Source organism: Dermacentor variabilis, chromosome 1 (assembly GCF_050947875.1).
Source record: "Dermacentor variabilis isolate Ectoservices chromosome 1, ASM5094787v1, whole genome shotgun sequence".
NCBI lineage: Eukaryota > Metazoa > Arthropoda > Arachnida > Ixodida > Ixodidae > Dermacentor > Dermacentor variabilis.
Window position 1 is genome coordinate 119,136,137 of NC_134568.1, and position 14,690 is coordinate 119,150,826.

Sequence of the window (14,690 nt, forward strand, 5' to 3'; positions counted from 1 at the left end):
TTACTTAAAAAGCAATGAGACTAGCTGCTTACAGAAAAATGCTGAAGTACCTACAAGCCTCTGTGATAGTACATCTTTAAAATTACATTGCATGCATGTCTAAACAGACCTTTGATTTCAGTCTGCAATGCATGTTCATGTACATTCAAATTTTCAATGTACATTTTGGACAATGGCTGCTCCAATAAGTACTAGACGTGTGCAATCCATGTACGAGATACTCAATTTGAGGAAGGGCCTCTAGATACTCTCAAAACACACGAATGCTTGTGGCCGTTCCACTTTTAAAAACGAGTGATGATATGAACACAGCATATGCATCTAGGAACTTCAAGTGATTGGAGATGTGTAAAAAATGGGAATGTTTAAACAACCTGGCTGAGCATAGTGAAATTAAAAAGTATCGATGAAATTCGAAATTTATAAGCTAGAAATTTCAAATGATTTTAAATATAAGACTGGCTTCACCAACCTTTGCAGTCAGATGTTTATGAGTGCTCTCAAGTTCACCCAGAAAGGCAGAAGGGTGTAAAATGCTGAACTGTGTATAGTTTCATATGAGAGTGCTATAGCTGCAAACACAAAAGGGATACCTATATACCTGAGCAGGAGTTTTCCCATGGGCTTCAGCAATGGCCTTGATTGCAGGCTCTTCCATGAGAAGTGGGTCTCCTGGCTTTGCCCTATGAAATGCACACATGAAATGTTAATGCCCATAAAAATACTCATCAGCAAAATTTTCTGTAGTGAAGAAATAGAATTTAGTAAATATTCTGTCATATTTTTGGGGCCTATCAAACATTTAACAAAATTAGAATAGGTATTTGTTAGAATATACCGAGATTGCTTTGGCGATCAAGAAGGGCTTTGGAAGTTCCGCACATGTACAATGCTCAAGGAATAAGAAGAGACAGGAAAACTTCAAGAAGAACACTCCATATATGCAACTACTTGAGACTACCAGGTCATGTGCCTATGAATCTGTTCAGTAAAGGTGATGCGGACGCTAATATAAGTGTGTCAGCAAAAATTATGTTGATGTCACACAAACAGCAGATGGTAGAAATGAAAGTATGAGCATTCCCTAGCCCTAAATTGATGTGTTTCATTCTGTAAGCACTGTACCTATAGGTTTCACAACTAGCTTGCATAGAATGCAATCTTCTTAATATAACACTGTTTATTATGATGAGCTTTGCCTACTGCACCGAATACTAAAGCCATGTAAAATTATCTCGGATATAGGTAACTATATATGTTGGAATTGTTGGATTTCACAGCAAAGCTGTTTGTGGCTAGGGTTCCGTGCAATTTTTGTGTCTATCAACAAATCTGTGTGAGAAAAAAATATCGGCAATGACTCATGCCACTGCTCGCATGTTTGTCGTCTTCTACCACAGCTGGCTTGTTGGCACCCGTCGATGTAACCACAGCAACACACTCGTGCCACTACTCACTCGTTTGTTGCAGTCTTCTTCCACAGCTGGCAACGTTAGAACTCATCATGCCAGCGTTCCCATACTGCCCCTTCCTCTGCGAAGGCGCTGACAGCACTGGCCCAATGCCAGTCGGTGCGGTGATTTCGGTCTCAAATGCTTTGCCACAATATATCGCTCGCGCCTTCGTCGTTGTTTTCTTCTTCCACAGCTGGCTCTGATGCCACTCATCATGCTAGCATTCCCATACTGCCCCTCTGTCACAAAGTGCATGCCCGCGTCCATCTCGACATGGCTGCCATTGCCGCCACAGTCGCAGTGCCACTTACACGGTGGTAGGGAGGAAAGCTCCCTATTGTCCCTGAGCTCGCGGGACCGGTTGGTCACGTGGGTCGCCAGAGCTTGATGAAGGACGAGCTAGCCGCGGCAGGCGGGCAGAGTAGTTTGGAAGATGGAGCGGTGTGGTCGTGCACCGAGAGAGTTGAAGATGTGGTCGGCAGGCTGAAACCCCCAGGCCGGAGTCTTCGCCGATAGATCGACAGACGGTGCAAGTCCGTCAAAATCTTCAGCATTGAGGTACCAGCAGCCTAACACTTCATCAGATCGGGATCTCGGCGAGCACGCTACAGATAAGCCTAGTTATCCAACCTGCTCTCAGAACTTTCAAGCAGACTTTTTTAATCACGTTTCATCTTTCATTTATTTATTAGTGTGTTCATTTTTGTATGTTCTGTTAGTGTAGTGTTTGCCGTGTTTATTGTCGTGTGCATTTTTCATTTGCACCACATATTTTTTTTATTATTTCGCGAGTGTTGTAAATTTTCACAAGGTGGGCTTTGTGTCGCGCGTCACGTCAGAGTGTGTTGTGTGTGACCTGCACACTTTCCGCGGAGCTTTGCATCATCTGCTTGCAGTTTGCTTATATTTTTTTCATTGTGTCTCTGGCCTGATTTTATTTTATTAAACTGAGTTTGCTTTTATGCCACCTCCCGTCTCATGCCTCTGGTCCATGGTTGATCAGGCGTGGACCTTATCGCCGGTCAGCTGTCGAACCATCCGTAAATGCACGCGGGGTGGATTTGTTGCCGTCCCATCACCTCCGTTTCGGAGAGTGCAAGTAATCGTAACCCAATCTTTGACACCCTACCTCTGTGAAGGCACGGACCGCACTGGCCACTGCCAGTCGGTGCAGTGGTTTTGGTCTCAAATTCTTTGCCTCAATATATTGCAAAATGAAAACACGAAGACATATAACAAATGTATAGCACGAATGATTGTGGAATGTATAAATATAAATGTGTGTGCGTACCTTTCGTCACGATGACCACCGATCAAGACAATAAATGTGTTTGTACCTTTGTCCAAAATTCTGTGCCACCTCTTTGTTGTGTGCTACACAGCTTCGCTGATCATCCACCTTCACAGAGTGGAATGGCTCATCATTTTTTCTACTTTACTCAACACTGCTACATGTGCACTGCATTATAGTATATGATCAGCATAAAGTGTAGAAGGCACAACAGCCAAGAAACATGGCAGAAAGTTTTACGAGTAGTCATTTCTTAAAATAAAATGCTACATTAAGAGTTTACAGTTTAAGTTATATTTGTTCATAGCATGCCTTGGCACGTAAGGAACACGACATGTTTCAGGCCTTGTTTACACACTGATGTCACAAAGATGCAGTGCCCACTATTGTGATATGTCTGAAGAAGGGGATGGCAACAGACTGCTGGGATCCTATGCCATGAGCATGAGCAAAAATGTAGAAGTTCTGCAGGAACTTGTTCCAACTACATGTCTTTTGTCGCTGATCTAGTTTTGGTTTCCCCACCCCTAAACAAATAGTTTCCTAGGCAGAACAAGTTATATTGCCAAGCTCTAGTTCTGGGTTCACCATGACCCTAAACAAGTAGTTTCCTAGGCAGAATGTGTTATATTGCCTACCACTATTCACCTGTCTTGGAAAATGCTATACCTTTAGAAGGTATTTTTCCACTCTTATGGAAAAGGGCCACTCGTACGGTAGCTCTCTTACAGATATGATAAGCATTTTTATGACTGTAAAGGAGCTCCCAATTTAGCATATACCTAATAGTGACCAGCAACACTACTACATAGTACAGCTTATACAGCTTTAAACCGTCAAAGGCTGTCGAAAAAGACAAAACAAGGGAGAACATCAAAGCAAGCCTTACATCCTTACATCTGTTTTTCATTTATCAGAAGTTTTTCATGACCAGTGTCTCCCCTTAATGTTTGGGCAGCACCATTTCATAAATTATAATACATTAAATACAATGAAACATGACTTATGCCAGCACATCTAACTGTGGCAATTTGTCAAAATGCATTCGTAAACAGATTTGCCAAATGAACTTATAAAGGCAACAACACATAAATATATCAAGCAAATTAAAATTGTTAACTGGCAACGAACTGTACTATCCACTTTCGTCATCGAACAACAATTCATGTATCAAATATACAGTAAAAACTAGTGGTATATATGAGCAGAGAGCCCCAGCATGATGAAATACAGATGACCCTGATTGCTGGCACTGTCTTGGGTAATGTACTCAGAAATGCATACACGAGTGCACAGCAGAACAGTACAAGTTGCACAAATGTTTTCCTTCACTGAATGCAGGCACTGAATGTGGTGAAATCTCCTCTAGCAATAGTGCTTGTTTTTGTTTGTTGTTGAGCACTAACTTTGTGCAAATAAAACAATCCCTCACACAATTGCACAATTCAGATTACCATGGGCGATCAGGGGAACCCAAGGGGCTGTAGGCAGTGACAGCGATGTTGTGCTTTTTGCAGAACTCAATCAGTTCACTCTGATTCAAGTAGGGATGGCACTCAATCTAGAAATGCACAAGAATAATCACAATAAGTGAAAGAAGAGGTGTAGAAAGCTAAACAATCCACAAAGTCCAAAGTACCTGAAATTCATGCATAAATGCACCATATAACTATGTCAGGACTTGTGGTTTAAAAAAAAAAAAAAAAGTCAAGCTAAATCACTCATGATTACATCAGGGGAGATCAATGAAAACAACCACTCAATTTGTTGCACTAATTTAGTCTTCTCTGTACCTTTACCAAATGTGCACAGGTCGCAGTGTGCATGACTGAAGCAGACTCCAGAGCACCTCTAGAGCAACCCTGATGATCCAATGCTTTGACTATGAGGGGCGCTATCACGCAGACTCTTTGGAGCTTCTTTAGACAACTAAGAGTGCTGCCAAAGCACCTTCATGGGGCCCAGCAACAACAGATCTGTGCACGTAGAGTGGTCTGTATAGTCTGACAAAGGCTTCTGGCCACCTGCATTCTAGCCTACAGCAGGGGAACAGTGTGCTGTAGAATGCATTTGCACCCTTTACCACAGGTCACTGGGTTGAGAATTTTTTATTATCAGCAAGAAGAGCCTGATTGGCAGGCCACTGCTAGTTGTACTGTGTACAGTCGATTTAACCAAAGATGGAAGAGATATCATGCTTGAAAAGCTTGCGGCCCTTAAATTTATACGAAATGTCACACGACCTCCAAAGTCCTAGAGAACTGGAAGAATGCCAACATAATACTAATCCACAAAAAGGGAGACGTTAAAGAATTGAAAAATTATAGACCCATTAGTTTACTTCAAGTACTGTACAAGATATTCACCAAGATAATTTCTAATAGAATAAGGGCAGCACTTGACTTCAGTCAACCAAGAGAACAGGCTGGCTTCAGGAAGGGATACTCTACAACGGACCACATTCATATCATCAGGTAATCGAGAAATCTGCAGAGTACAATCAACCTCTCAATATGGTTTTCATAGATTATGAAAATGCATTTGTTTCAATAGGGATACCAGCAGTCATTGAGGCATTACATAATCAAGGAGCACAGGAGGCATATGTGAATATCTTCTAACATATCTTCATAGATTCCACAGCTACCTTGATTCTCCACAAGTAGAAAGATACCTATAAAGAAACGGGTCAGGCAAGGAGACACAATCTCTCCAATGCTATTCATTGCATGCTTGGAAGAAGTATTCAAGCTATTAAACTGGGAAGGCATAGGAGTGAGGATCAACGGTGAATATCTCAGCAGCCTTTGGTTTGTAGAAGACATTGTCCTGTTCAACACTGGGGACAAACTGCAACAAATGATTGAGGACCTTAACAAAGAAAGTGTAAGAGTAGCGTTGGACATTAATATGTATAAGAAAAAGATAAAAGCTTGTCAGGGGAACAAGAGTTGAGGATCACCAGTCAACCTAGAGTCTGTGAAGGAGTACACTGACCTACATCAATTACTCACAGGGGATCCTGATCATGAGAAGGGAATTTACAGAAGAATAAAAATGGGTTGGAGTGCATATGGGAGAGTGCAGCGGCATAAGCCGCGCAATCAAAAGATTAAAATTGATAAATGTAAACGCCCACAGTGTCCTAAATAAAACAGAAGCCTTGGAAAGCCTTCTAGTCGACTACGAGCTCGATATCGTAGCCATCACAGAAACATGGCTATCACCCGCTATATTCGACCATGATATTGCTCCGCCAAACTACACAATCATCCGAAAAGACCGACCTTCACGGGGTGGAGGAGTGGCCTTACTGATAAAAAACTGTCTCCACGTTGTCCTTCTTCTCGAGGTGGACAATGCTGAAGCCATTTTCTGTAAACTTTTATGCGACGGGACGTCAATTGTAACCGGTTGCTTTTATCGGAGCCCTTCCTCTGACAGTGCATGCCTTTCAGCAATTCAAGAATATATGCAGCGTCATATCCATCAATCGAGGATTATCTTGCAGGCGACTTTAACCTTGCTGACATAGACCAGCCCACAATGCACCACACATCAGAAGCCTCAGAAGTGCTAATAGACTTAATGATAAATTTTAACCTACATCAACTTGTCACTCGTCCTACTCGCATTCAAGGCTCAACGAAAAATATCCTCGACCTCATATTTCTTAGCAACCATTTTTCTACAAGTCAAGTACAAATGGACATTATTGAAGAGATATCTGATCACAGTATACCTATGTGCACGTTCCAGCTTGATCATTGTATTACTACCCTGTCTAGAGTAAAAAGGTTTTTTAACTTTCATAAAGCAGATGACGCCAGCATACTAATTTATCTGTCGCGTGAATTTGATCCCTTTTGGAAAAAGCATCTCAGGAATCTACTGATGTGGCTACATTTTAAAAGCATGGCCCTGCACTGTATAACTAATTATATTCCAATGCAAAAGAAAAAAACAGCACCTTAAGAATCCATGGATCACACGCGAAGTCACCCATGCTAAACGGCGTGCAAATCGGCTTCGTAAGGCAAACAAGAATAACCCAAAACCATCTACAACCTTGAAATTAAAATCTGCAGTTATGCATTTCAAGCAGAAACTGAAAGATTCGAAACAATACTGCTACAGTGTCACTCTTGCTAGCTTCCTAAAAAATAGCCCACAAAGATTCTGGAAACATCTGCGCAGTACCGAGCAAATAACCAAACTAACTGAAGAGGAAAAAAGTGCAACGGCAAATAAATATATCGATTTCTTCAAGTCAGTCTTCATGGAAGACAATGGTACACTTCCCCCTCTTCCACCACCCTGTACCTCAGTGCTTGATCCCTTAATAATAACGGACGCCGGAATCCACAATCTTCTCAACATTCACCCTAAGAAAGCAAACGGCCCTGATGAAATCCCAAACGAATTCCTAAAAAAATATGCTGAGTGGTGCAGTAGATATCTGGGACATATTTTTCGCAAGTCACTAGCAACTACTAATTTACCACACGACTGGAAAAAGGCTAAAATAATACCGATTCACAAGAAAAGAGACAAAAATAATGTTGCTAATTTCAGACCCATATCTCTCACAAGCACTTCATGCAAAATACTAGAACACATCATTCTAAAACACATGACAGTGTTTCTAGAGCGCTAAAATATCCTATCGCCTCACCAGCAGGGTTTTCGATCTGGCTTATCAAACATCACTCAACTAACAGAGGTAGTTCATGACCTTGCTCTTAGTATTAATAATCATTCTCAAATTGACATGATTTTACTTATCTAAAGCTTTTCATTGCGTGAGTCACACTAAGCTAATTGCAAAAGTGGAGCAAGCTATTGGGAAGGGAGAAGTTTCTGCTTGGATAACAGCTTTTCTAACACACCGCTCACAATTTGTTATGTTTGACCACATGCCATCTGATGTCGTTCCTGTCATATCTGGAGTACCACAAGGCTCGGTACTCGGGCCACTGTTATTTCTGATCTTTATTAATGATATAACCAATAATATAGCGTGCAAAATCAAACTCTTCGCGGATGATTGTGTGATATATAAAGAAATTAACAGCCATAACGAACATCTTGATCTTTCCGATTCCCTTAACACACTAGCCGAGTGGTGCTCCCAGTGGCAAATGTCTATTAACGTCAATAAATCAGTGGCAATGACAATAAAAAGAAAAAAGCAACCCTCTCATTTCACCTATATCGTTAATGGCATGCCTCTTTCAAAGGCTGAGCAACAGAAATATTTAGGAATAACGCTGACATCAAACCTCCAATTGGGAAACACACATAACTAATATTACAACTACTCCACTGCGAAAGCTATTTTATCTAAAAAGACGCCTAAAGATCGCTCCAACGAACATTAAGCTTCTGGCCTACAAAACATTTGCGAGACCTATCTTAGAATACGCTAACACAATTTGGTTTCCTTACACAGCAACTAACACAGCTAAACTCGAAGCCGTATAAAGAAAAGTCGCAGGGTTCATTCATAGCAAATATTGTTCTACTGACTCACCTTCACGTCTCTTAGCTTCCTCGGGCCTCAACACATTATCGACGAGAGCAAAACAAGGTCAACTAAAATTCCTGTTTCAAATTCTGCATCGTCAGTATAAAATTGATATCACCCAGTACATTTCATATTCGCAATCTAGAATAACATGGCATCAACACGAGCATACGCTAACCGAGTATTCCTTTTCTAATGATGCATTCAGGTACTCATTCTTTCCTCGCGCAATCAGAGAATGGAATGAACTTAACTCGTCATTAACAGCAACAAACTCTTTATCCCTGTTCGTTTCACAGCTGGAGCTCATCACAAGAGATTATTAACGACTTCTAATGTTTGTTCCCCACTCTCATTATGTTAAACTGACAGTACTTAGAAAAAAAAATTGTATACACTTGTTTGTTCCCAAATATTTTACGATTTTGCTTTGTCTATGATGTGCCCCAGTTGTTCATTTTACTCTGCGTTGTTTAGTGTTCTATTTGTAGCGTATACCTTATCTACCTTATCTTTTGTATTTTGTTGAATATCGTTGCTTTTTCATTCTTTGCGTAGCTCGCACGTGTATTTATGTACGGAAAAGAAAGTGTTCATGCCCGTCTGCTAGGCTCTCGGCTGAGAGCGGCAGTATTGTAAAAAAAATATGGTAGGCCCCCCCAGTTGGTGCAGGACAGGGGTAATTGGAGGTCGCAGGGAGAGGCCTTCGCCCTGCAGTGGACACAAAATAGGCTGATGGGGATGTGCAGCAAAGATTCAAGCATTGATCTATGCTGGAATCTATGTGAAGTGTCAAGGAATGACTTCACTTTAAAGCTTGGCAACCATTCAGGCTAGGATGATGTAATGAATAAAAAGAGCCATGAAGGCCAGTTTCAGAACAAAAAGCACATGCAATAGTGGCCAGCCTATCTACATGCTCAAAGTAAGTTATCTCAACCAGTGGCTCATGGTAGATGGTGCAAGCAAACTTGTGAACATGTTTAGGTCTGTACTGAGCTTGAAGGTTTCACTCTGTAGGAGTAGGCACTTCACTTGCCTATTCTACAAGTCTGGATGACACTCACTACGTGGAAACAATTACATTAATAGTGGTGGTCCAGCCTGTTTAGGATTTTGAGCAATATTTGGAGCAGGAAAAATGTCGTTCTGGAGCAGTTTAGGTGCAGCCACACCAGCATTTTGGAGCAGTTTCGGAGCAGAAAAATTTGTCTTTTTGGAACACTTAGAGTAGTTCAACAGTAATCTGTAACCATTTGGCAAAGCTTGTTATTACTGTGCAATTAGTAAGTGCTGCTCAACAGTGAAGCGAGACAAAGCTAACAGCGACCAATTAAGCTATATGGACGGTACACCATGCACGGTATGTTGCAAGCATTCTTATTTGGGTAGGCAAGGAACTTAATTCTGTAAACAATTAAATTTTGTAGGCCAACAAGAACAAAAATATGTGCCCGAGCGCAAGACTGACATAAAATTACAAATGTGCTAACAGTCAAACCTCAATATAATGAATGTTGATTTAACGAACTATTTTCATTTACCGTTCTTAGTTGCACTGAAAACCGTGTACTTATTTCTCACAATTTAACAAAGTAGCTTCGTGACACAGTTTCGATTTAACAAAGTTTTTGACCATTTCAATCATGTACTTGGAGCCTGCATGGTTAGTAAATCTAGCAAAAAAACAAAAGTTATTTCAAGTGTTCTTCTGTATGAAAAGTTTGAGCGGCAAAACCGCTGTCAAAGCACGCGTGCTGGGACACAGTAGGCAGGAAACACCATTGCGCCACTCATTCTGTTGGTAAATAACTTGGAGAAACATGAGAGCTGATGATTCCTTCTGTGCAAAAGGGATGGGGAGGGAGTGAACGCGCGGTAATGTGATCAAGCACGCGTTGGTAGGGGGTGGGGAGGACCGCCACAAGTCTAGTGTTGGCGGTCATGTAATCTCAATCGCCAATTTCTGAGACATGGTACGAAGCGCTCATTAGCGTTGCGACTGCAAGTTTGCGGTCATCGAGTGAAATCTGTTAATGTCTGCCTGAGCGGCGTGACACTAATAAAACTACAAACCTTACTTTGTATAGTCCCTTTGCTACCATCATCAATGCTCCCCTTTCCTGGCAAAACCGGCTTTTTTTTTTTATGGTTCAGGACCAATATCCATATCTTTTTACATTTTTGTTTTTAATTTGTGGGGTCCAGCTGCAGGCACTAAGCGTGGTCAGCTATGGCGTCTGATTTACGAGGCCACGTGCTACCACACACGCAAATCTCGTACGCTGTGAGCCATGTCAATGCACTGCTCTCGATGCGATCTGCACTGCACGCGCTGGTGCTCATAACAGGGCTATGACGCCCTGACATTCTTGCAATTTGTTTATAAGTGCTTACTAACAAGATATTATCCACACACCCAGAATGCTCTGGGACTTTGTGAAGTTGATTTTAATGCTGAAACTTGAAAACCTAAAATTAACGAAATTCACGATTTAATGAAGTTTTTTTGCTGCAAGTACAACTTCATTATGTCGAGGTTTGACTGTAAAGCAATTTGCGCTGTCAGGCACAAAACAAAAAGCGATGGCAAATGTCTCATGTGCATTCCAAATGACAGATGTGCTGTAGTATGCTAAAGCATATTACAGCACATCAAAATGTGTTACACCCAATAACAATGCTAGAAGCTTGACAGGGGACTATGCGTCTATGAACAGTGCCAAGATGAGAGGCCTCTGTATGGTGTTTTGCAAAGACAGTGATGGCAGTGGAGAGCAACAACGTTCGTGCCAGCCTGTACACTTGCTTTTGTTGTGAGGCAGTTTGTCTGCTTCCCACGCGTCACGTGGCCTCTGCGAATAGATACAAGTCAATTCGGTGCAAAACCATAACTTTTGTTGCTGATACCCGACTGACCTTTCAAAGCACTACCGATTAGGCCTAGCAGCTAAGGCAGTGTGCCATGGCGAAAAATTGGCTTTTGGCTGATGTGACCAGCAAGGTTTCCACAAGCCGTTGTGGAAACCTTGCCGCTAGTATGTTTGTATGAGTGGCTAACTGGCCATTAGTTCCGAGATCATGTATCCACGTTTTTGACAACCATAGAAACCGGCAACTACTGCAATCGCGCATAGAAGTTCACAGATTGGCAGGAAGTTCTAAACCGCATGTGCAAACGCATGAATCTGCATGCATGAACACACGTATGCGATACGATCTGCGTGCCTTCCAGTGGCTAATGAGTTGATGCTACTTTCGTCACCGTTCCTTCGTCAGTGCCTGGTATAGGAATTGTTTCAATTGGAGTTAATGACCCAGACGACCCTTGTACCAAGACAGGGCAGCCTCATAATGATGTTGTGGTTGCACGAGGTAAGAACTCCAGAATTAAATTTTCTTTTGTCTATAAACCAACTGAGCACCGGGGTAACGCTGCATGCAATGTATCGATCTCCACTGAGTATTTCACCAAACACAGTAGAACCTCGTTGATACATTCCCGTTGCGTACATTTTCCCGGCGCCAATGTTTGCAATCGAGAACACAAAAAAATGACCCAATAGAGTTGCGCTCATCTTTTACCGGTTCATCTGTTCCCGGAACACAATTTTTCGGCATCAACGTTCAGTACGTAGCCAAATTGCGATTGTATGATACATTTTCCGGCTGCTAGGCCCCATGTAAACAAGAAAATGCGCGAGGCGCACGCGATCGAGAACAATATATAGCTGCCCGCCACGGCAGCTTCAACGCAATACTCGCCTGCCCGTCTCACGTGAAAGCGCAGGCGCGAATTCAGTTTCTCATTTCGGTACCACCAAATTTCCAGCCGGATCGTTGCATGCGGCATTCACAGCTATCACCACCAATCCCACTGTGATAAACATCTTCGCCTATCTGTTTCACAGCGTGTGGTGCCGTCGGAAGCGTAGTGCACTTTTAATAGGTGATAACTGAAATGCGGCGCCATTCCTGCTGCAGACTGCGATCATATACGCTCTCCAGCCTCTAGACCCCATGTGAACAAGAAAAGGGGCGAAGTGTGCGCGATCAAGAGCAGTATATAGCCGCCCGTCTCATGTGAAAACGATGACGTGCCCAGTTTCTTATTTTGGTACCAGCAAATCTCCGGCCTTGTCGCACGCCGCGTTCACAGCTATCGCCGCCAAACCTACTGCGATAAGCGTCTTCACCTACCCGATTTATAGCGCGTAGTGCGTTGTGCCATTGATAGCATACCACATACTTTTATGCGATAATACAAACACGGCACCATTCTCTGCTGCTGCAGGCGGCGTGATGTGGGCATCTCGTTTCGCTTTGGCGGCATCCAGCATAGCCCGGCAGCTCGATTTCATTTCGGCTTCCCGTCACCCTCTTAAAACACCACACAATAGGAAAACAACAAAACACGCCTCCAGCCACTGGGAGCGCCACCAGCTCGACGCGTCTAAGGTCCCTCTATAATTTTCAAGGTAGCGACATCTGCTGCGCGCGCCACCTAGGAAGTTCCTGTAGCAGACGGCACCCACGCTAAGCCGCAGCATTCGTGAGGTGAAAAAATATCTGCATACGCGCCGAAATAAAACCTACTGGTGCCTGACTGTGGTGAAAAACGAAAGAAGGACCCGAACTGCTAAATTTAGTCCTTTAATTTCAAATGAGCGCTCCAAGAAAATAGCTCAAGAGAGCGTAATGAGGGCTTCATCGCCTCGATTCCACATGTTTACATTTCGTTCGTTCGCGCTCAATCACCGCGCGAGCCTTGGTGATTGCTTGCGCTTAATCCCGTATGCTCTGTGAAATCTTTTGCATGTAAGTGTGCCGCGTACACATAGCGGTTGCACTGAACGAAGAAGTTGTGTAAAAATGAAGGCTGACAGTCACTTGGACCGAAAAACTTTCGACATAACGTCGCTCAAACGTGCTATTCTCAAAGCGCGCGACCCTCACGGCAACTAAACAACATCCTGTGCGTGTGTGGAAACGAGTGCGCCAACAATCTTCTTGCCGCTGAGTGTGTGTCGTGTAGCGAGTACACGACGACTGCTGTGTCTTGTGGTTCAATGCTACGAGCCAGTGCAACTGTCGTGACATGATGAAGAGGCGGTATGGATTGTGTCAGCGTGTTTCCTCGATTGTGTTCGGGCTGCCAGCGTGATCTGATCTCGCGGCACACCAATATCAAGCATAGTGTGTGCGCGTGTGTGAATGCGGTTGACTGTTCTCGTGAACCGTGCGATGTCGCCGCGTAAACTCGAATGATGACGCGCATTGTTGTGTTTATCCCTTTTCGCCTCTGTGCACCGCTAAAGCCCCGTAATAATTAGAGGGCCCTTATACGAAACGCACGCGGATTGGCCCAGCTATTACTGCACTGTGTTTTGCTGCCAATCCGTGTATCGCTTGTGGCGTTTTTCTTATGTTCATTTGCAGTTGTGTGTTTTTCATCAGTAAAATGGCATTGCCGATTACTGAAACATCTTCGAGTGTAAGGGAAACTTGGAAGGAACGAGCTCGCAGCTGTATGTAATGTACTTTGATATACTGTATTACGCTTTATTATTTGACGGCCAGTAGCTGTGGCTATGCAGTATTCGTCTTTAAAAACAAAGTAATGCAGGCACTTAGCAATATATTTATTCACATATGCAATGCACATAATACGATTAGGATATTGGAAATTACTTTTTGAACATGTTGAAAAGTGCAGTTAACAACGCGCGCACAAACACAGGAAAGTGTAAAAGTAGAATTTGCTGCTTAATTTTATTTTTTACCGCACGTAACGCAATGCGGATATTTGTCAGCGAGTTCATGTGTTTCTGCCCGACTATTTACTTGCATGCTAGGTCATACTGCACTTGCTAAGTCGACGGGCTCGTAATGCATTAAAATCAGTAATATCCACAAACTTCGGCCGTCAACATTCATGCGCGCGAATGAAATAATACTGCAGCTCTGCACACACAGGTGTATACTTTCTTTCGCACCTTCGTATCGCTCTACGTTACTTTCCTCGCATAGTCGTGCAGTTACCGACGGTTCAGTCTTTCCGTCCATTTCTATGCCACCAGAATTAAGTTCTGGTTAGGTTTTGTTTGCTGCGTGGGATGCAAAATAACTTCTTGTCGTCCTCCGTCTGATCTCACCACCCATCCGCACAGCAACAAGGCATTTCGGTCCTTTGCATCCTAGGTCGTACCGATCTATTCAGCGGGCTCACAGCGAAATAAAATAATCTCCACAAACTTCGGCCCTCAACATTCATGCACGCGAGTGAAATACTATCACTGCTCGACACACGCACGTGTATACTTTCTATGGCACCTTTGCATCGTTGTATGTTACTTGCCTCGCATAGTCGTGCTGTTACCGACGATTCAAAGCCCGCCCGTGCAATTCTGTGTAACCA

The 14,690-nt window shown here is 42.9% G+C and overlaps 1 protein-coding gene across 5 annotated transcripts in view; it reads right to left on the minus strand.

The window, feature by feature from the left end:
- LOC142583703 (aldo-keto reductase 1B-like) overlaps nt 1-14,690 on the minus strand; it is a 43,646-nt gene that overhangs the window by 17,639 nt on the left and 11,317 nt on the right. For all 5 annotated transcript variants that reach the window (XM_075694193.1, XM_075694203.1, XM_075694209.1 and 2 more), the window contains 2 exons: nt 4,200-4,306; nt 602-683 (listed from right to left, as the gene is read on the minus strand). In XM_075694193.1, coding sequence (XP_075550308.1) covers nt 602-683; nt 4,200-4,306 — 189 coding nt within the window. The remainder of the gene's footprint in view (nt 1-601; nt 684-4,199; nt 4,307-14,690) is intronic.